The 13,971-nt window shown below is 37.8% G+C and overlaps 1 protein-coding gene across 2 annotated transcripts in view; it reads left to right on the top strand.

The window, feature by feature from the left end:
• The window catches only part of SPOCK1 (SPARC (osteonectin), cwcv and kazal like domains proteoglycan 1), a gene marked incomplete at its 3' end in the record, with an annotated part of 518,730 nt that overhangs the window by 129,360 nt on the left and 375,399 nt on the right, over positions 1–13,971 (top strand). For both annotated transcript variants that reach the window (XM_083351745.1, XM_083351744.1), the window contains one exon: positions 9,172–9,217. In XM_083351745.1, coding sequence (XP_083207871.1) covers positions 9,172–9,217 — 46 coding nt within the window. The remainder of the gene's footprint in view (positions 1–9,171; positions 9,218–13,971) is intronic.

Here is a 13,971-nt window from a genome sequence, read left to right as displayed (position 1 = left end):
AGTTTTCAGTAATCTTATTATTTACCTACAACAGTATTGATTTTTCAGTTCTCTTATTATGATCGTGATGAGAATGGCCAGAGTTCCTCTGAAATAATGAAAACAGCAGTAGGGATGTTTTGGATTTTTAATATTCTATTTATTACTTTTTATTTATTTCCTGTTCTTTTCCTCTAAGGCAGGGGTTTTCATCTGGCCCACTTCTGCAATTGCAGTCCCCACAGCCCAAGATCATGCCATTGAACTTGGGAGTCATCCTTTTTTCCTTTCCCTCATATTAAGCATGGGTATGGGAGTAAGATACCTCTGGAAAGCAGAGTGTTTTTAAGCTTATAATTCAAAATCATGCTACCAAAAATCAGTGGAACAATTTTTTTTGTTCTACATTGGGTAAGAGATGGGGCATGATGGCTCAGTGGTTAAAGATGCTGAGCTTGTCAGCTGGAAAGCCAACAGCCTGGATTTGAGGCCTGAACTCTGCATGACAGGGAAAGCATGCAAATGTGAGTTCATAAATAAGTAAAGGTCAGTGGGAAGGTAACAGTGTTCCATGTGCCTCGGCGTATAGTCATTCTGGCTACGTGCCCGTGGAAATGCCTTTAGACAACTCTAGTTCCCTCAGCTGAGAAATGGAGATGAGCAGTGCCTCCTAGAGTTGGACACAACTGGACAAAAGAAACCCATAAGAGATGGAGCTGAGAATGTGCCACAAATATGTATTTCTTGATTAGATTTGATTTGTATGCTGCCTATCTCACCCCAAGTTAATTATGTCCTTCTTATGATATTACTAATGGCTTTTTCCAGCTTAGCAGAAGTCAAAAGGTTGTTTTGGCTCCCTAAATCAGGCCTGTTGTAGGTGACTAGAAGGAATGTGTGCCCTGAAGGGGGAAAAAAAACCATAGGGATCAATGCATTTCCTTTACTGTAGTCCAGAAAAGATGACAAGAGTGGAAAATTCATTGGCTTTACTTTATTCCGTAATGGACTCTGTATATGCATAGAGGGATTATTTCAGACTGTCTAGCAAGGTCAGGTTGATAACAAAAACAATCCATATTCAAGAATAAATAAATAATGAATGAAGTTTAGGATTTAGTATGAAAGGTTCAGGTTTATGTTGTTGCTGAGACCAGGAGACAATTGTACAGCAGCTCTTAAAACTGAGAAGATACTTGATATGTCTGAGAAAATTAACAAAAGTGATGTTCTTCATTTAGAAAAGAGAAATTGAAAACACTGGTCTAGAATGGGGAATATGTGATTTGGTAGTAGTGCAAATGAAAAAGTTTTACAAAGCTACAAAGAGAACCATTACAACAGATCTAGAGTTTCCAAAGCACAGGAGAGAATAGTTTTACTTTGATCTCCTTTTGTAAGATTCAGACTTGAGTCCTATGTGTAGCTCAGGACACCATATTGAAGAAGAAGTTATACAAACTGAAATAGAATTATCAAATGCCAAAGGGGAGAATCACGGCATTAGAAACTGAAGTCTTACAAAGATAAATTTAAGGAGCTGAGGATGGTTAGAAGACCACAGGGGCATTTGATAGGACTATTCAAATTTATAAATGTATGTCACATAGGAGAAAGTTAGGAATTCTTTGGTCCCTAAGTGCAATATGTGGAATAACAGATTTAAGCTAAGGGAAATAGATTCCTAGCAGTAAAAACAGTTCAGCCATGAAATTATTGGAGGGGGGGAGGGAGAGAAGGAATGGGCTACTCCTGGGGACAGAGGAACTGCTGCCTTGAAATGGTCCAATGTTTCAACTTCTTGATATCAGTCCTGAAGGTAGAATGAAACTTCAATGGTCCTGGCATCTGGCTGTTGCTTTTGAATGCCAGTTCAGTCTATAACAAAGATTCCTTCATTCAAGAATTGATCATGGAAGAGAGGGCCAACATGGCATGTATTGGTGAGACCTGGATGGGTTCAGAATGTGGGAAGTTGCCCTTTCTGAAATTTGCCCAGCTGTGTGTTTTGAGTATGGCATCAGCTGAGACTTCGGGACAGGGGTGGAGATGTGATCATTGTTATCAGAGAATGACTTAGAGCTGGAATTGACCTCAAAGGAAGGAGGCAAACCAGCACCCACCTGAGCCAAACCAGAAGTATAACATGGCCAATGGTGTCGAAAGCTGCAGAGAAGTGAAGTAGGGCATGGATACAATACCCCCATCCTACCTGTGACAGAGGTCATCCAAAAACATGACCCATACATAGGTCTGAATGTCTCAAAGGTGCTTTTTCAAGAGTCAACTGGACTTTCTTGTTTCTCTTTGAAGACATTTCGCTTCTCATCCAAGAAGCTTCTTCAGCTCTAACTGGATGGTGGGGAATGGAAGGATTTATATTCCTTGTAGACAGCTGGTCATTTGCATTCTTTTGCAAGGTCTGAATCCTGACTGAAAGATCTAAATCCTGTCTGAATCTTAACTGAAATGATCCAGATAACCCACTTCCTTCACAATGTTTTGAAACTGATGGGCAATAACCTTCTCTATTATCTTCCACCCCAAAAGGGAGGTGATGAAATCCCTTGGGTCCTATTTTTCAGTTGGCCACAGGATTCAATACTTTCTTCTCTCTTTTTAAATATCTACATGAAGCCACTAGGTGAACGTTGCACGGTGTGAAATATCATCAGTACGTGGATAGTACTCAATTATATATCTCCACCTGGGTATGTTATCAGGCCTCAAGCCCCTAGGAAACTGGAGACATGTTTAAATGGCTCAGTTGCTGAGCTATCTGTTTTTGTTTTTATTTTTTATCTCTTTTCACCTAGTATTTGGATCTGTTTTATAATATGTACTATTAATTAATTTTTATACCTTTTTGTATCTATGTTTTTTATTTATGGATTACCCATTTGTTGTGCACTGCCCAGAGTCACCTTTAATGAGATGGACAGCTATATTAATTTGATAAATGAACTAATTACCCAGAATGCTTATAGGTTCAAGCAAAGACTAGGTAGACCTCTGTCGAGGAAACTTTAGTTTGGATTTGTACTGAATTGAGGATTGGATCGGAAGGTCTAAAGGGCTCTTTGTAACTCTTATTATTCTTGAGTCTGTGAAATAATTGTTCAATTGTGCTGTTTTCTAAGCTTGTAAACTATGTTGTTCTATGATCTTTTAAGAATTGTGTGTGATAGTAGAATGTAGTTTTGCTTAGGAATATGAGTATATATCCTTGGGTAATAGTACCTTAAAAATACTAGATGGCTTGCAGCAGGATTTACAAAAAGAGTAGGATATGACCAGGCTGAGCCCAAGGGGGAAGTCAAACCCGTCCTCAGTCTGGAGTCCCTTCACACCCCCAAGAGATCTAATTCCATCCCTCTTGGAATTGCATTGACTCTTTATCTACTGCCAATTTGCCTGGACTATTAGTAGTTCAGATTTTTGTTCAGAGGTAGCATGGAAAAAACTTGTACTTATTTTGGACCTAATCTTGAGTCTGGATTTCTTCTTGTGTCTAATACAGTATTTGCCATGAATTTGGAAGCTACCATAGAAGTGGAAGGTTTACTGAAGAAGACTGATTTTCAATATCTAAACACATTTATGTCTTCAGATTTTAAATTAGCCGTTGCATGGATTACTGCATGTTTGCTTTTAGATTATTGCTAGATGAAAAGCTGAAAAGTTTTGCATCATTTAATGTAATTCTTTTGTTTCCTCTTATTTATTATGCTTACGTGATCAGGAGGTAGAGGTATGTTTTCTTTTATTTATATAAATATTGAAGTATTCTTTTTAAAAAATGTACCCTATATTGTGTTGAATTTTACATTCTATTCTAGTTTTTGGTGTCCTGAAATATTTAATTTGTTATCTCCCACCTGTCTACAACTTTTATGAAATGACCGGGGCATATGTAACATTCACCTGTTAATTGGTTTAATATGCATTCTCATTTCTGATAAAAATATATACTTATTTTAAAAAACAAATTAATGTTTTCAACTCTTCTGCAGAAATAAATGAATTACAAGTGATTAATCATGCATACCTTATGTGAATCATGTATAATACAGTAGCTCAACCCAAATGCCAGTAACTCAGCAACCAAGCTCAACTCTCCTGAAAAAGCACATGTAATTAGGATCTGCTACATTTAATTTGTGCTTTTAGAAACTATTGTGTGTCTATATGCTTTGGATTATTTTAAATTGTGTATACTATTATTAAATCCTGCACTCTAGATGTAAAGTTCATATTGCTACGTGATGCTAACTTTATTTTATAGAGAGGTCAGAGATTTTGTGAACCTGTGCTTAACCTTTGGGCACTGCATGGTTCAGAAAAATGCCAGTATCTAGCCTAGGCAGGTTTTTAGGAAATTCAACCCAGTAGATGGACATATAATGCCAAGATGACTTAATGAGCAATCCTATGATCTTTATCAGCAGTCTTTTGGCCTTTATCAGTGACACTTGTTATGCATTAACTATCTAGGCTCATTTCTTTTTTCCAAGGGAAGTTTCTCACATCCAGAAACATGCTTCTGTGAGATTCATTTAAGCTAAGGATGTGTTATTAGCTATGATTTGATTGAAATTGTTAAGTGGTTGTGAGATTTTTATAGTTTCACCCTGAAGAAGTGTTCTGATAAGAAAAATCATAATTGGATTTGGATTAATAATTCAAGGCATTGAATAAACTATTTTATTATTTATTATTCAATTAGTTTGCAGCCCATCTAAAAAAAAATCTATCAAATCATCAGATTCAATCTTTTGAATCAAGCACCCAATTTGATTTGCAAAGATGATTGAGTTCACAATTTGAGTAAATACCTTTGCAAGTGAATCTTTATAGAATTCTCCCCTGTAATTTTGGATGCTGATTTAGCTGTATTAATTTAGTCATATATTAGATTAGATATCTTTATTGTCATTTTTTCCCTGTGGGCACAAAGGCACACATTAAAAATGAAATTTAGTTGCTTCCTCTCAAAGTGCGCACATACATAACACACATTTAAAATATACTACATACAACATATGTATAAACCTACCTGCTACATATAACTAGCATATAAATATTATTCACTGTCCATCTTGAATACATAACAGAAGAAGGAAGCTTTAGAGTTCACAAGGTTAATACTGTATGGAACAAAGCTGTGATTGAATCTGGATGTATACAGAAAAGAACAGAATAGAGCTGGAAGGGACCTTGGAGGTCTTCTAGTTCAGCCCCCTGCTCAGGCAGGATATCCTATACCAGGGGTAGGCAACCTCGGCTCTTTTATAGCTGACTCAGGAATTCTGGGAGTTGAAGTCCATGAGTCATAAAAGAGCCGAGGTTGCCTACCCCTGCCCTATACCATTTCAGACAAATGGCTGTGCAATCTCTTCTTAAAAAATGCTCCAGTGTTGGAGCATTCACAACTTCTGGAGGAAAGTTGTTCCACTGATTAATTGTTCTAACTGTCAGGAAATTACTCCTTAGTTCTAGGTTGCTTCTCTACTTGATTAATTTCCATCCATTGCTTCTTGTCCTGCCCTCAGGTGCTTTGGAGAATAGCTTGACTCTCTCTTCTTTGTGGCAATCCCTGAGATATTGGAACACTGCTATCATGTCGCCCTTCTCTTCATTAAACTAGACATACCCAATTCCAGCAACCGTTCCTTATATGGTTTAGCCTCCAGTCCCCAATCATCTTTGCTGCTCTTCTCTGTACTCTTTCTAGAGTCTCAACATCTTTTATACATCATGGTGACCAAAACTGGATGCAATATTCCAAGTGTGACCTTACCAAGGCATTATAAAGTGGTATTAACACTTCACATGATCTTGATTCTATCCCTCTGTTAATGCAGTCTAGCACTGTCTTGGCTTTCTTGGCAGCTGCTGGCTCATATTTGAGTGATTGTCCACTAGGACTCTGAGATTCTTCTCACAGTTACTACTATTGAGCAAGGTGCCACTATATTGTACCAGTGCATTTATTTTTTCTTGCCTAAATGTAGAACCTTACTTTTTTCACCACTAAATTTCATTTTCTTAGATAGCACCTAATGTTCACATCTGTCAAGATCCTTCTGTACCTTAAGCCTATCTTCTGGACTGTTGGCTATTCTTGCCAGCTGCAAAGTTGATGAGTTCTCCAACTATCTCCTCATCCAAATCGTTGATGAAGATGTTGAAGAGCACCGGGCCTAGAACAGAGCCCTGGGGCACCCCACTACATGCTTCCCTCCATGTAGATGCAGTTCCATTGAGGACCACACGCTATGACTGGTGGTGATGCTATCTAACCCATATTTTTCTATCTTATCAAGTAGCAGGTTGTGGTCTACTTTATCAAACGCCTTGCTGAAGTCCAAGTAAATTATATCTACAGCATTCCTCTGGTCCACTAATTGTGTCACCTAGTCAAAGAATGCAATAAGATTTGTCTGGCATAATCTGTTTTTGACAAACCCATGTTGGCTTTTGGTAATGACTTTGTTTGCCTCTAGATATTTGCTGACTCATTGCTTAATTATCTTTTCCAGAAGTTTCCCAGATATTGAGGTCAGGCTGATAGGTCTGTAGTATCCTGGATCCATTTTTTTTTTCCTTTTTTGAAGATGGGAACTACATCAGCTCTTTTCCAGTCCTCTGGTAGTTCCCCAGTGCTCCATGATCTTTGAAAAATATAGTTCAGTGGTTTTGAGATCACATCTGCCAGTTCCTTTAGAATCTTGGGGTGTAGTCCATCTGGTCCTGGTTATTTGAACTCGTCTAGGGTGGCAGGTGCTCACTTACCATTTTCTTGCGTATTTTAACTTCAATGTCTAATCTGTTTTTTATGGTACTGTTGTTGATAGGCTGGACTTTTTTTCCCCTTTGTGTAAAGATGGATGCAATTTAATATAGTTGTATAGGAATATTCAACTGAACAAGATTCAATGAAGTTCCATTTCCATGGACTGGAGGTTGTGATGGAAAGAAGAAATTCATTTGATTAGGCAATATGTTCCTAATTTGAAACATTTGGATACAACCCAACTGTGAATAAGCATTTTCTATCATTACAGTATTCAAATACATATATCATAAATTCACTGATCATACTGAGAACTGAGCTGATAAATGATGGTGTACTAAATCATTTTAGAGGAATATATCATACTATATAGTATAATAATAGTTAAATGTTATATTTTTGACATGATTTTAACTGAGATACTCTTTGCTGTATTCTCTATGTTTCCTACTACTGTGATTTTATTCTCATCTATAATTTCTTTCATTGCAGCACAAATGATATTCATGTTTTAGAAAAAAGTATTTCAATAATGGATAGTTTATTGCTGCGCCATTTTTTCCCATGTTATGATATTCTTTTCAAATTTGTCCTGAAGTGATGTGTCTCTCAAATTATCTTTATGTTATAGCTACTATGCATGAATGTTTCTTCAGAAACAAAACTACAGTTCTTTGGCTGGTGAAATATTCATTGTTTCTGTGTTTTGAAAATTTATAAGCTTCCATATGATCTGAAACCATAAAAACCTGAATCTTTTTTATTCCTTTGCAGTTCTCAGTTTGGATGATTTTAAAAATGAACAGTTTACACCAGGCATGTCAAACTGCCAGCCCGCAGGCTTTATACATCATACTGAAACCACGACCACCCCATTGTCGGTAATGGGAAAAAGTCACGATATGTCGTGTGATGTCACACGACGTCGCAAGTTTGACATGCCTGGTTTACACAATGAATGATGTAATAAATATATATATTTTTAATTTATGGAGGAGGAATAGAACTTATTAGAGTTACTCTTGATAATATTTTTGGTATGTTCATGCAAGTAATTTATTCTCTTGCATTGTAAAACTTTATGACGACTAACCTTCTTAAGATCACTCTTTCATTTTGTCCTTTAATTAGAAAATGGCAAGATGAATTCAAGGCTAGGTAGCTTTACTGCTCAGTGTGAGTGAACTACTTGCATGAGTTGCATAATTTTCACTATAATTGCCCCCTAGTCAATTAAAACTATTTCACACCTTTCTATCATGGTAGATTCTGTATTCCTTCTCTGATATTCAAATGGTCAAATACATTAGTTAATACATACTGTATTTCTTCATTTCTATGGATGAAAACATTTTCTGGGCAATACTAAGATTCTCCAGTTTGCTATATAGAACTGCAACTTTAACTTCGACTTAAGACTGACTTGGAAAATTTTCCCCAAGAAATGTATATACGTATGCATATCTAGATCATATATCTACCACCATATTCCGGAAAAATGGCAAGGAAAAAACCAAGAACAAAATTAAATTAAAAATAATTAAATGAATTAATGCACTTAATTAAAATTCATTACTAATAAAATAAGGTGAGCCCTTTATAAAGTGAAGCATTCTTTCTTCCATATACACATAGACAGAAATGTACTGTTATACAAGTACACACTATTTTTAGTAGACTCAACAAAAACAGAAGGAATGCTCTAGGCAAGGAAGGAAAAATGAGAGTGAGAAAAAATGCAGGATGGATTCAAGGGAAGGGAAGAATTCACTGAAAGGCAGGGCTAGGAAAGAGTGAAATCTTATTTAGGAATTAGAAAAATTAAATTTAATGAAACAATCAGCAAGGATAAACCCTGTTCCTCCAAAGTTAGCTCAGGTTGTCTAATCCTATATCTAAAGCACCTATTGTATTGTCGGCAGCCATTTTCTCCTTTTAAATATCTTCTATTCTTAATAAACATAAGATGGCGTACTTCTATTCCTATTCCGAGTAATTATGTTAGGGAAAAATCAAACATTATCACATCTGACAAATACAGTAATAACCAAGAATCATAATAAGTTAATAATATGCTTAATGGAAATGGCTAATACTTATATTGGTTTCATGATGTAAGGTTCAAATGAAAAGAGATTCATTCCTTCATAGGATAGTACTATTGTTCTTAACACAACTTTTAATCATTTAAAGGTTGTAATGGAATAGTCTGAAAAAACTTCATTGAGGTGCTGCACATTAGATGGGTGACAAAATCTGGTGGATATAGTTCTTTGCCAGGAAGATATGTGTATGGGTTTGCATATATACACATTAGATCATGTATTCAGGCATGAGTGTGACTGGAAGAGAGCTTAAAATGTAATTTAATTATATCCATCTTTTTTTTCATTTAGGATGATTATTTCAGAAACTGGAATCCAAACAAGCCTTTTGATCAAGGTAAAAGAAATATTGGACTGAAATTGTTTCATTTTTGTGAACATCAAGATTTTTTTTCTGAGAAGTACTTAGCATATTACTTTTTAAAATATTTCAATTTGGACATTTTAGACATTTTTCTGTAAGAAGAGTTATCTGTCCTTATGTTTTTAAATTTCATCACCAACATGCATTTTAATTAGGATACTGTTTTGAAATATAACATAGAGTTAATTATTCAGAATAAGGGACGTGGTGGCTCAGTGGGTTAGGACGCTGAGCTTGTCGATCAGAAGGTTGGCAGTTTGACGGGTCGAATCCCGAGTGCCGAGTAGCAGAGTGAGCACCTGTTACTCGTCCCAGCTTCTGCCAACCTAGCAGTTCAAAAGCACGTAAAAATGTAAGTAGAAAAATAGGGACCACTACGGTGGGAAGGTAACAGCGTTCCGTGCGCCTTTGGCATCTAGTCATGCCGGCCACATGACCACGGAGACGTCCTCGGACAAGTGGGGTTTGTTTTATTTTTTGGTTGCATTTTGAGTGCAAGAATCTCCCAGTATTAATGCTACACCTCTCAATGGACTTAAACAACAATATGCCAGAAACGTTTGCCTCATGTACAGTACAGATAAAAGAGCAAGAGTTATATTGACAGTCAAATTCTGGAAGCACTAATGAAAAATACAACTTAGCTCTAAGAAATCTTCTGGCAAAAAGAGGGTAAAATAGAAAAAAGGTGCATAGGTTAACATAATAATACATGTTCTATTGACCTTAGTAATTGTTCACCACAGTTACAACTTCATTTCATAACTTGTAGTCCTGAAAACATAGGATCCATAATTATTACAGGAAAGTCCAGCAATATTGCTCTAGCTAAAACAGTGCTCTCAGCTATGATTTTATAGAGACTCTTTGGTAACAACTGGTATTTCCATAGAAACTATAGAACATTTTGAACTCATTTAAAAACTTGTTCTAGCTCTTTTTTCATGCCAAATCTGTTGCTAAAGGATTTTTTTTTGCAAGTGAACATGCAGAGGCCATTTCTCACTGTAATGTAAATGCTGGTTATTATTGCTTCAATCAAGGAACTGATTTGACAAATCTGATCCTGAAATCTTAAGGATGATGGAAGAAAAAAAAAGAAATTGGATGCTGTTATACAGTTCATATAAATACATCTGTCTTCCCAGAGGAAGTAATGTATTATTGGACAGATTGATCAGCAGAATTCTTTCACAATCATAATGATTATAAACAGGCATATTATCAGCTTTGTTATAGTTGTGTACATGATCCCTCATGTGTAATAATTTTTGTTTATTCATTAGAAAGTAGAAAGGCTACATCAGTTAAAAAACCTGTAGCTTGTAAAACTGATTTAAACTTATGGCAGACGTCATACTGAAAGTTGTATTTTCTTCCACTGAAACACAAAAACATCAAAAATTGGTGTCAGAAAAAACAACAACAACCCAGTGATTCATTGAGTCTGGCCGGTTTTTTGTTTGTCTTTGTTTTATTTTTAATGTATGTATTTATTATTTTTTGTTATTAGAAAAATGTTAGGTTTGAGAGCTAGGTTGGTGTAGTAATTAAGGCTCTGGACTAGGTTGTAGCTTTTCATAGATATTGAAGCCAACTGAGTGATCTTAGCACAGTCACTCCCTGTCAGCCCATATCTACATCAGACTCTAGAAAAAACTGACTGAAATAAAAAAAATCCATGGTCATATCATGCTTTGAGAAGCTTCATTGTAAGAACTTGGCAAGCTCAATACAAAATAAGTGGACCCTATAACTAAGCAAGCCACACACTAAGAAAAAGAGTAAGATAAAAATACTAGGCTCCTGTATGCTCTGGAAAGTGTCTGTCTTTCTGGATTTAAACTAGGATTTCACACAGTCAACAATATCAGATTCAGATTTTGTACTGAAATATAAATATATCTTTGTTCATATTAGAAGCTTAAGACAATTGTTTGTGTACAATTTCAACCCATCTTTTCAGTATTTTACACCCATTCCCATCCTCAGAATTTAGATGATTTTGCTGGCTGTAATTTTTAATTTGGCAGAAGGGATTTGGTATTTTTAATGCAAAATTGTTAGTACATAATATCATGTTCAGGTGAACAGTTAGATGTTATTGCAATTAACAATTTTCTGTTCAGTACTTAATCTCAAACGTTTCACCCTGAAAGAATGCTTTAACAATTAATTCCATTCTTTATGTAACTGTGATTCTTTTATTAAGGGGAACCACTGAGTCTAATTTCATGTTAGGTGCTTATTTTTATTACTTGTATTTTGAGGGTTGCTAATGTGCTTGTGCTACTTGCATTCTAATGATGCCAGTTCTTTTTCTCTGTCTTTCATGATAGAATTGTCTTAATTTCAAGTTGCTAATCACTCTGCTGTTATAATCAATCTGCAATCCCTGTGTATAACTTCAGAAGCTACCCAGCATATATATTGAGTATATACTGGTATATAAAAAGTGACCCATTTAAAATTATTGATTAGACTGTACATAAAAGGAACCTCATAAATCGGGCAGTTATCATAAGATAATTGACTTGGTATATTCATTTTGTAATTAGAAAAATGAGGGGTTATTTATACAATGCAGCATCTTTTTTCACTCTTACAGTTAGGGAAATAATTTAAATATAAAGCTTCCAACTTAAGTGTATGTTAGGGAATTACATGGAGTAAGGCTGTTCTAAAGAGGTAAATTAGGGATTCTATGTGTTCAATTTTCATTTAAATTTAGTCATTAAAATTAAACTGGCATTCAGGCATCACAATCACACTGTCAAATTGTATTAACTTTTTTATTTTACATAAAATAGTTTTATATTCATGTACGTATGTTTGAGTTTATGGGGAAAAATGAAAAGAAATTCTGTTTTTGATTTCCATTCATTTACCAGTAGGTTCCCATCAAGAAACCAAGAGTTTTATGTGAATTAATATATATTGGATTGGTGTGCCAGAAACATAAAAGATTGTAGGACATCAAAGCAGATAGAATCACTGAAATTACAGAGATTACATCAAGAAATATATCCTCCATTTATTCACACTTATCCACATAGATTCACAGTGTACAACACCAAAATATTTATTTATTTATTTATTTATTAGTTTTTATAAACCGCCCTTCTCCCGAGGGACTCGGGGCGGTGTACAGAGGAAGGGAAGGTATACAGACCGAACAATAAAATAATAAGAAACACTAATGAACACAAACTGGGACCCCAATTAACGCTATCATGCCAGGCCAGCCTGCTGGAACAAAAAAGTTTTTAAGTCGCGACGGAAGGTACGGAGGTCAGGGGCCATCCGGATTTCGGTAGGTAAGGTGTTCCAGAGGGCTGGCGCACCCACTGAGAATGCCCTCCCCCTGGGGGCCACCAGCCGACATTCCTTGAGCGGTGGCACCCTGAGGAGGCCCTCTCTGTGGGAGCGCACAGGACGGTGGGGTGCTGACATCGGCAGAAGGTGCTCCCGTAGGTAGTCCGGACCCATGCCATGTAGGGCTTTGAATGTCATTGTTAGCACCTTGAACTTCAAACGGAAGGCAACCGGAAGCCAGTGCAGCGCACGGAGGAGAGGTGTGATATGGGAGTATCGGGAGGCTCCCAAGAGTGTCCGTGCCGCCGTACTTTGCACCAGTTGAAGCTTCCGAGTGGATCTCAAGGGCAGCCCCATGTAGAGAGCGTTACAATAGTCTAGGCGAGATGTCACAAGGGCATGGGTGACTGTACGTAAGGAATCCAGGTCTAGATAAGGCCGTAGTTGGCGAACTAGTCGAACCCGGGAGAAGGCCCCCTTGGTCACAGCTCCAATGTGGTCTTCCAGGGAGAGCTGCGAGTCTAGGAGGACACCCAGGTTGCGGGCCCTATCAGCCGGGGGAAGTAACTTGTCCCCAATGTTAAGCAGTGGGACGTTCTGACTCTCCTGGCTTGCCGGTACGTACAGCCATTCAGTCTTGTCCGGGTTCAGTTGAAGCCTGTTTCTCCCCATCCATTCCCGAACCGCTTTCAGGCAGCGGGACATCACGTCTAGGGCATCACTGATATTGTTAGGAGTTGAGATAAAAAGCTGGGTGTCATCAGCATACTGATGGTACCCTACTCCAAAACTGCGAATGATCTCACCCAGCGGTTTCATGTAGATGTTGAACAGGAGAGGCGAGAGGACCGACCCCTGAGGGACTCCGCAAGCGAGAGGCCTCGGGGTCGACCTCTGTCCCCCTGTCAGCACCGACTGCGAGCGACCCTGGAGAAAGGAGGAGAACCAACGTAGAACCGTGCCTCCCACTCCCAGTCCCCTGAGGCGTCGCAGAAAGATACCATGGTCGATGGTATCGAAAGCCGCCGAGAGGTCTAATAAGACTAGGACAGAGGAATGGCCCCTGTCCCGGGCTCTCCAGAGATCATTCATCAGAGCGACCAATGCCGTCTCCGTGCTGTAGCCCGGCCTGAAACCCGATTGGTACGGGTCTAGATAAACCGCTTCATCCAGGATCTGAGGAAGTTGGTGCGCCACCACGCTCTCAACAACCTTCGCAAGGAAGCGAAGATTGGAGACTGGACGAAAGTTATTCAAAGAGGATGGGTCCAAGGTGGGCTTCTTGAGGAGAGGTCTCACCACCGCCTCCTTCAAGGCGGTGGGGAAGTGACCCTCACTCAGAGAAGCAGAGATGACCGCTAGGAACCAGCCTCGTGTCGCCTCTCGAGCTGTATAGGCCAGCCAGGAAGGGC

The sequence above is a fragment of the Vipera ursinii genome, assembly GCF_947247035.1.
Source record: "Vipera ursinii genome assembly, chromosome: 2".
Lineage (NCBI taxonomy): Eukaryota > Metazoa > Chordata > Lepidosauria > Squamata > Viperidae > Vipera > Vipera ursinii.
This window is presented reverse-complemented; position numbering and strand designations above follow the sequence as displayed.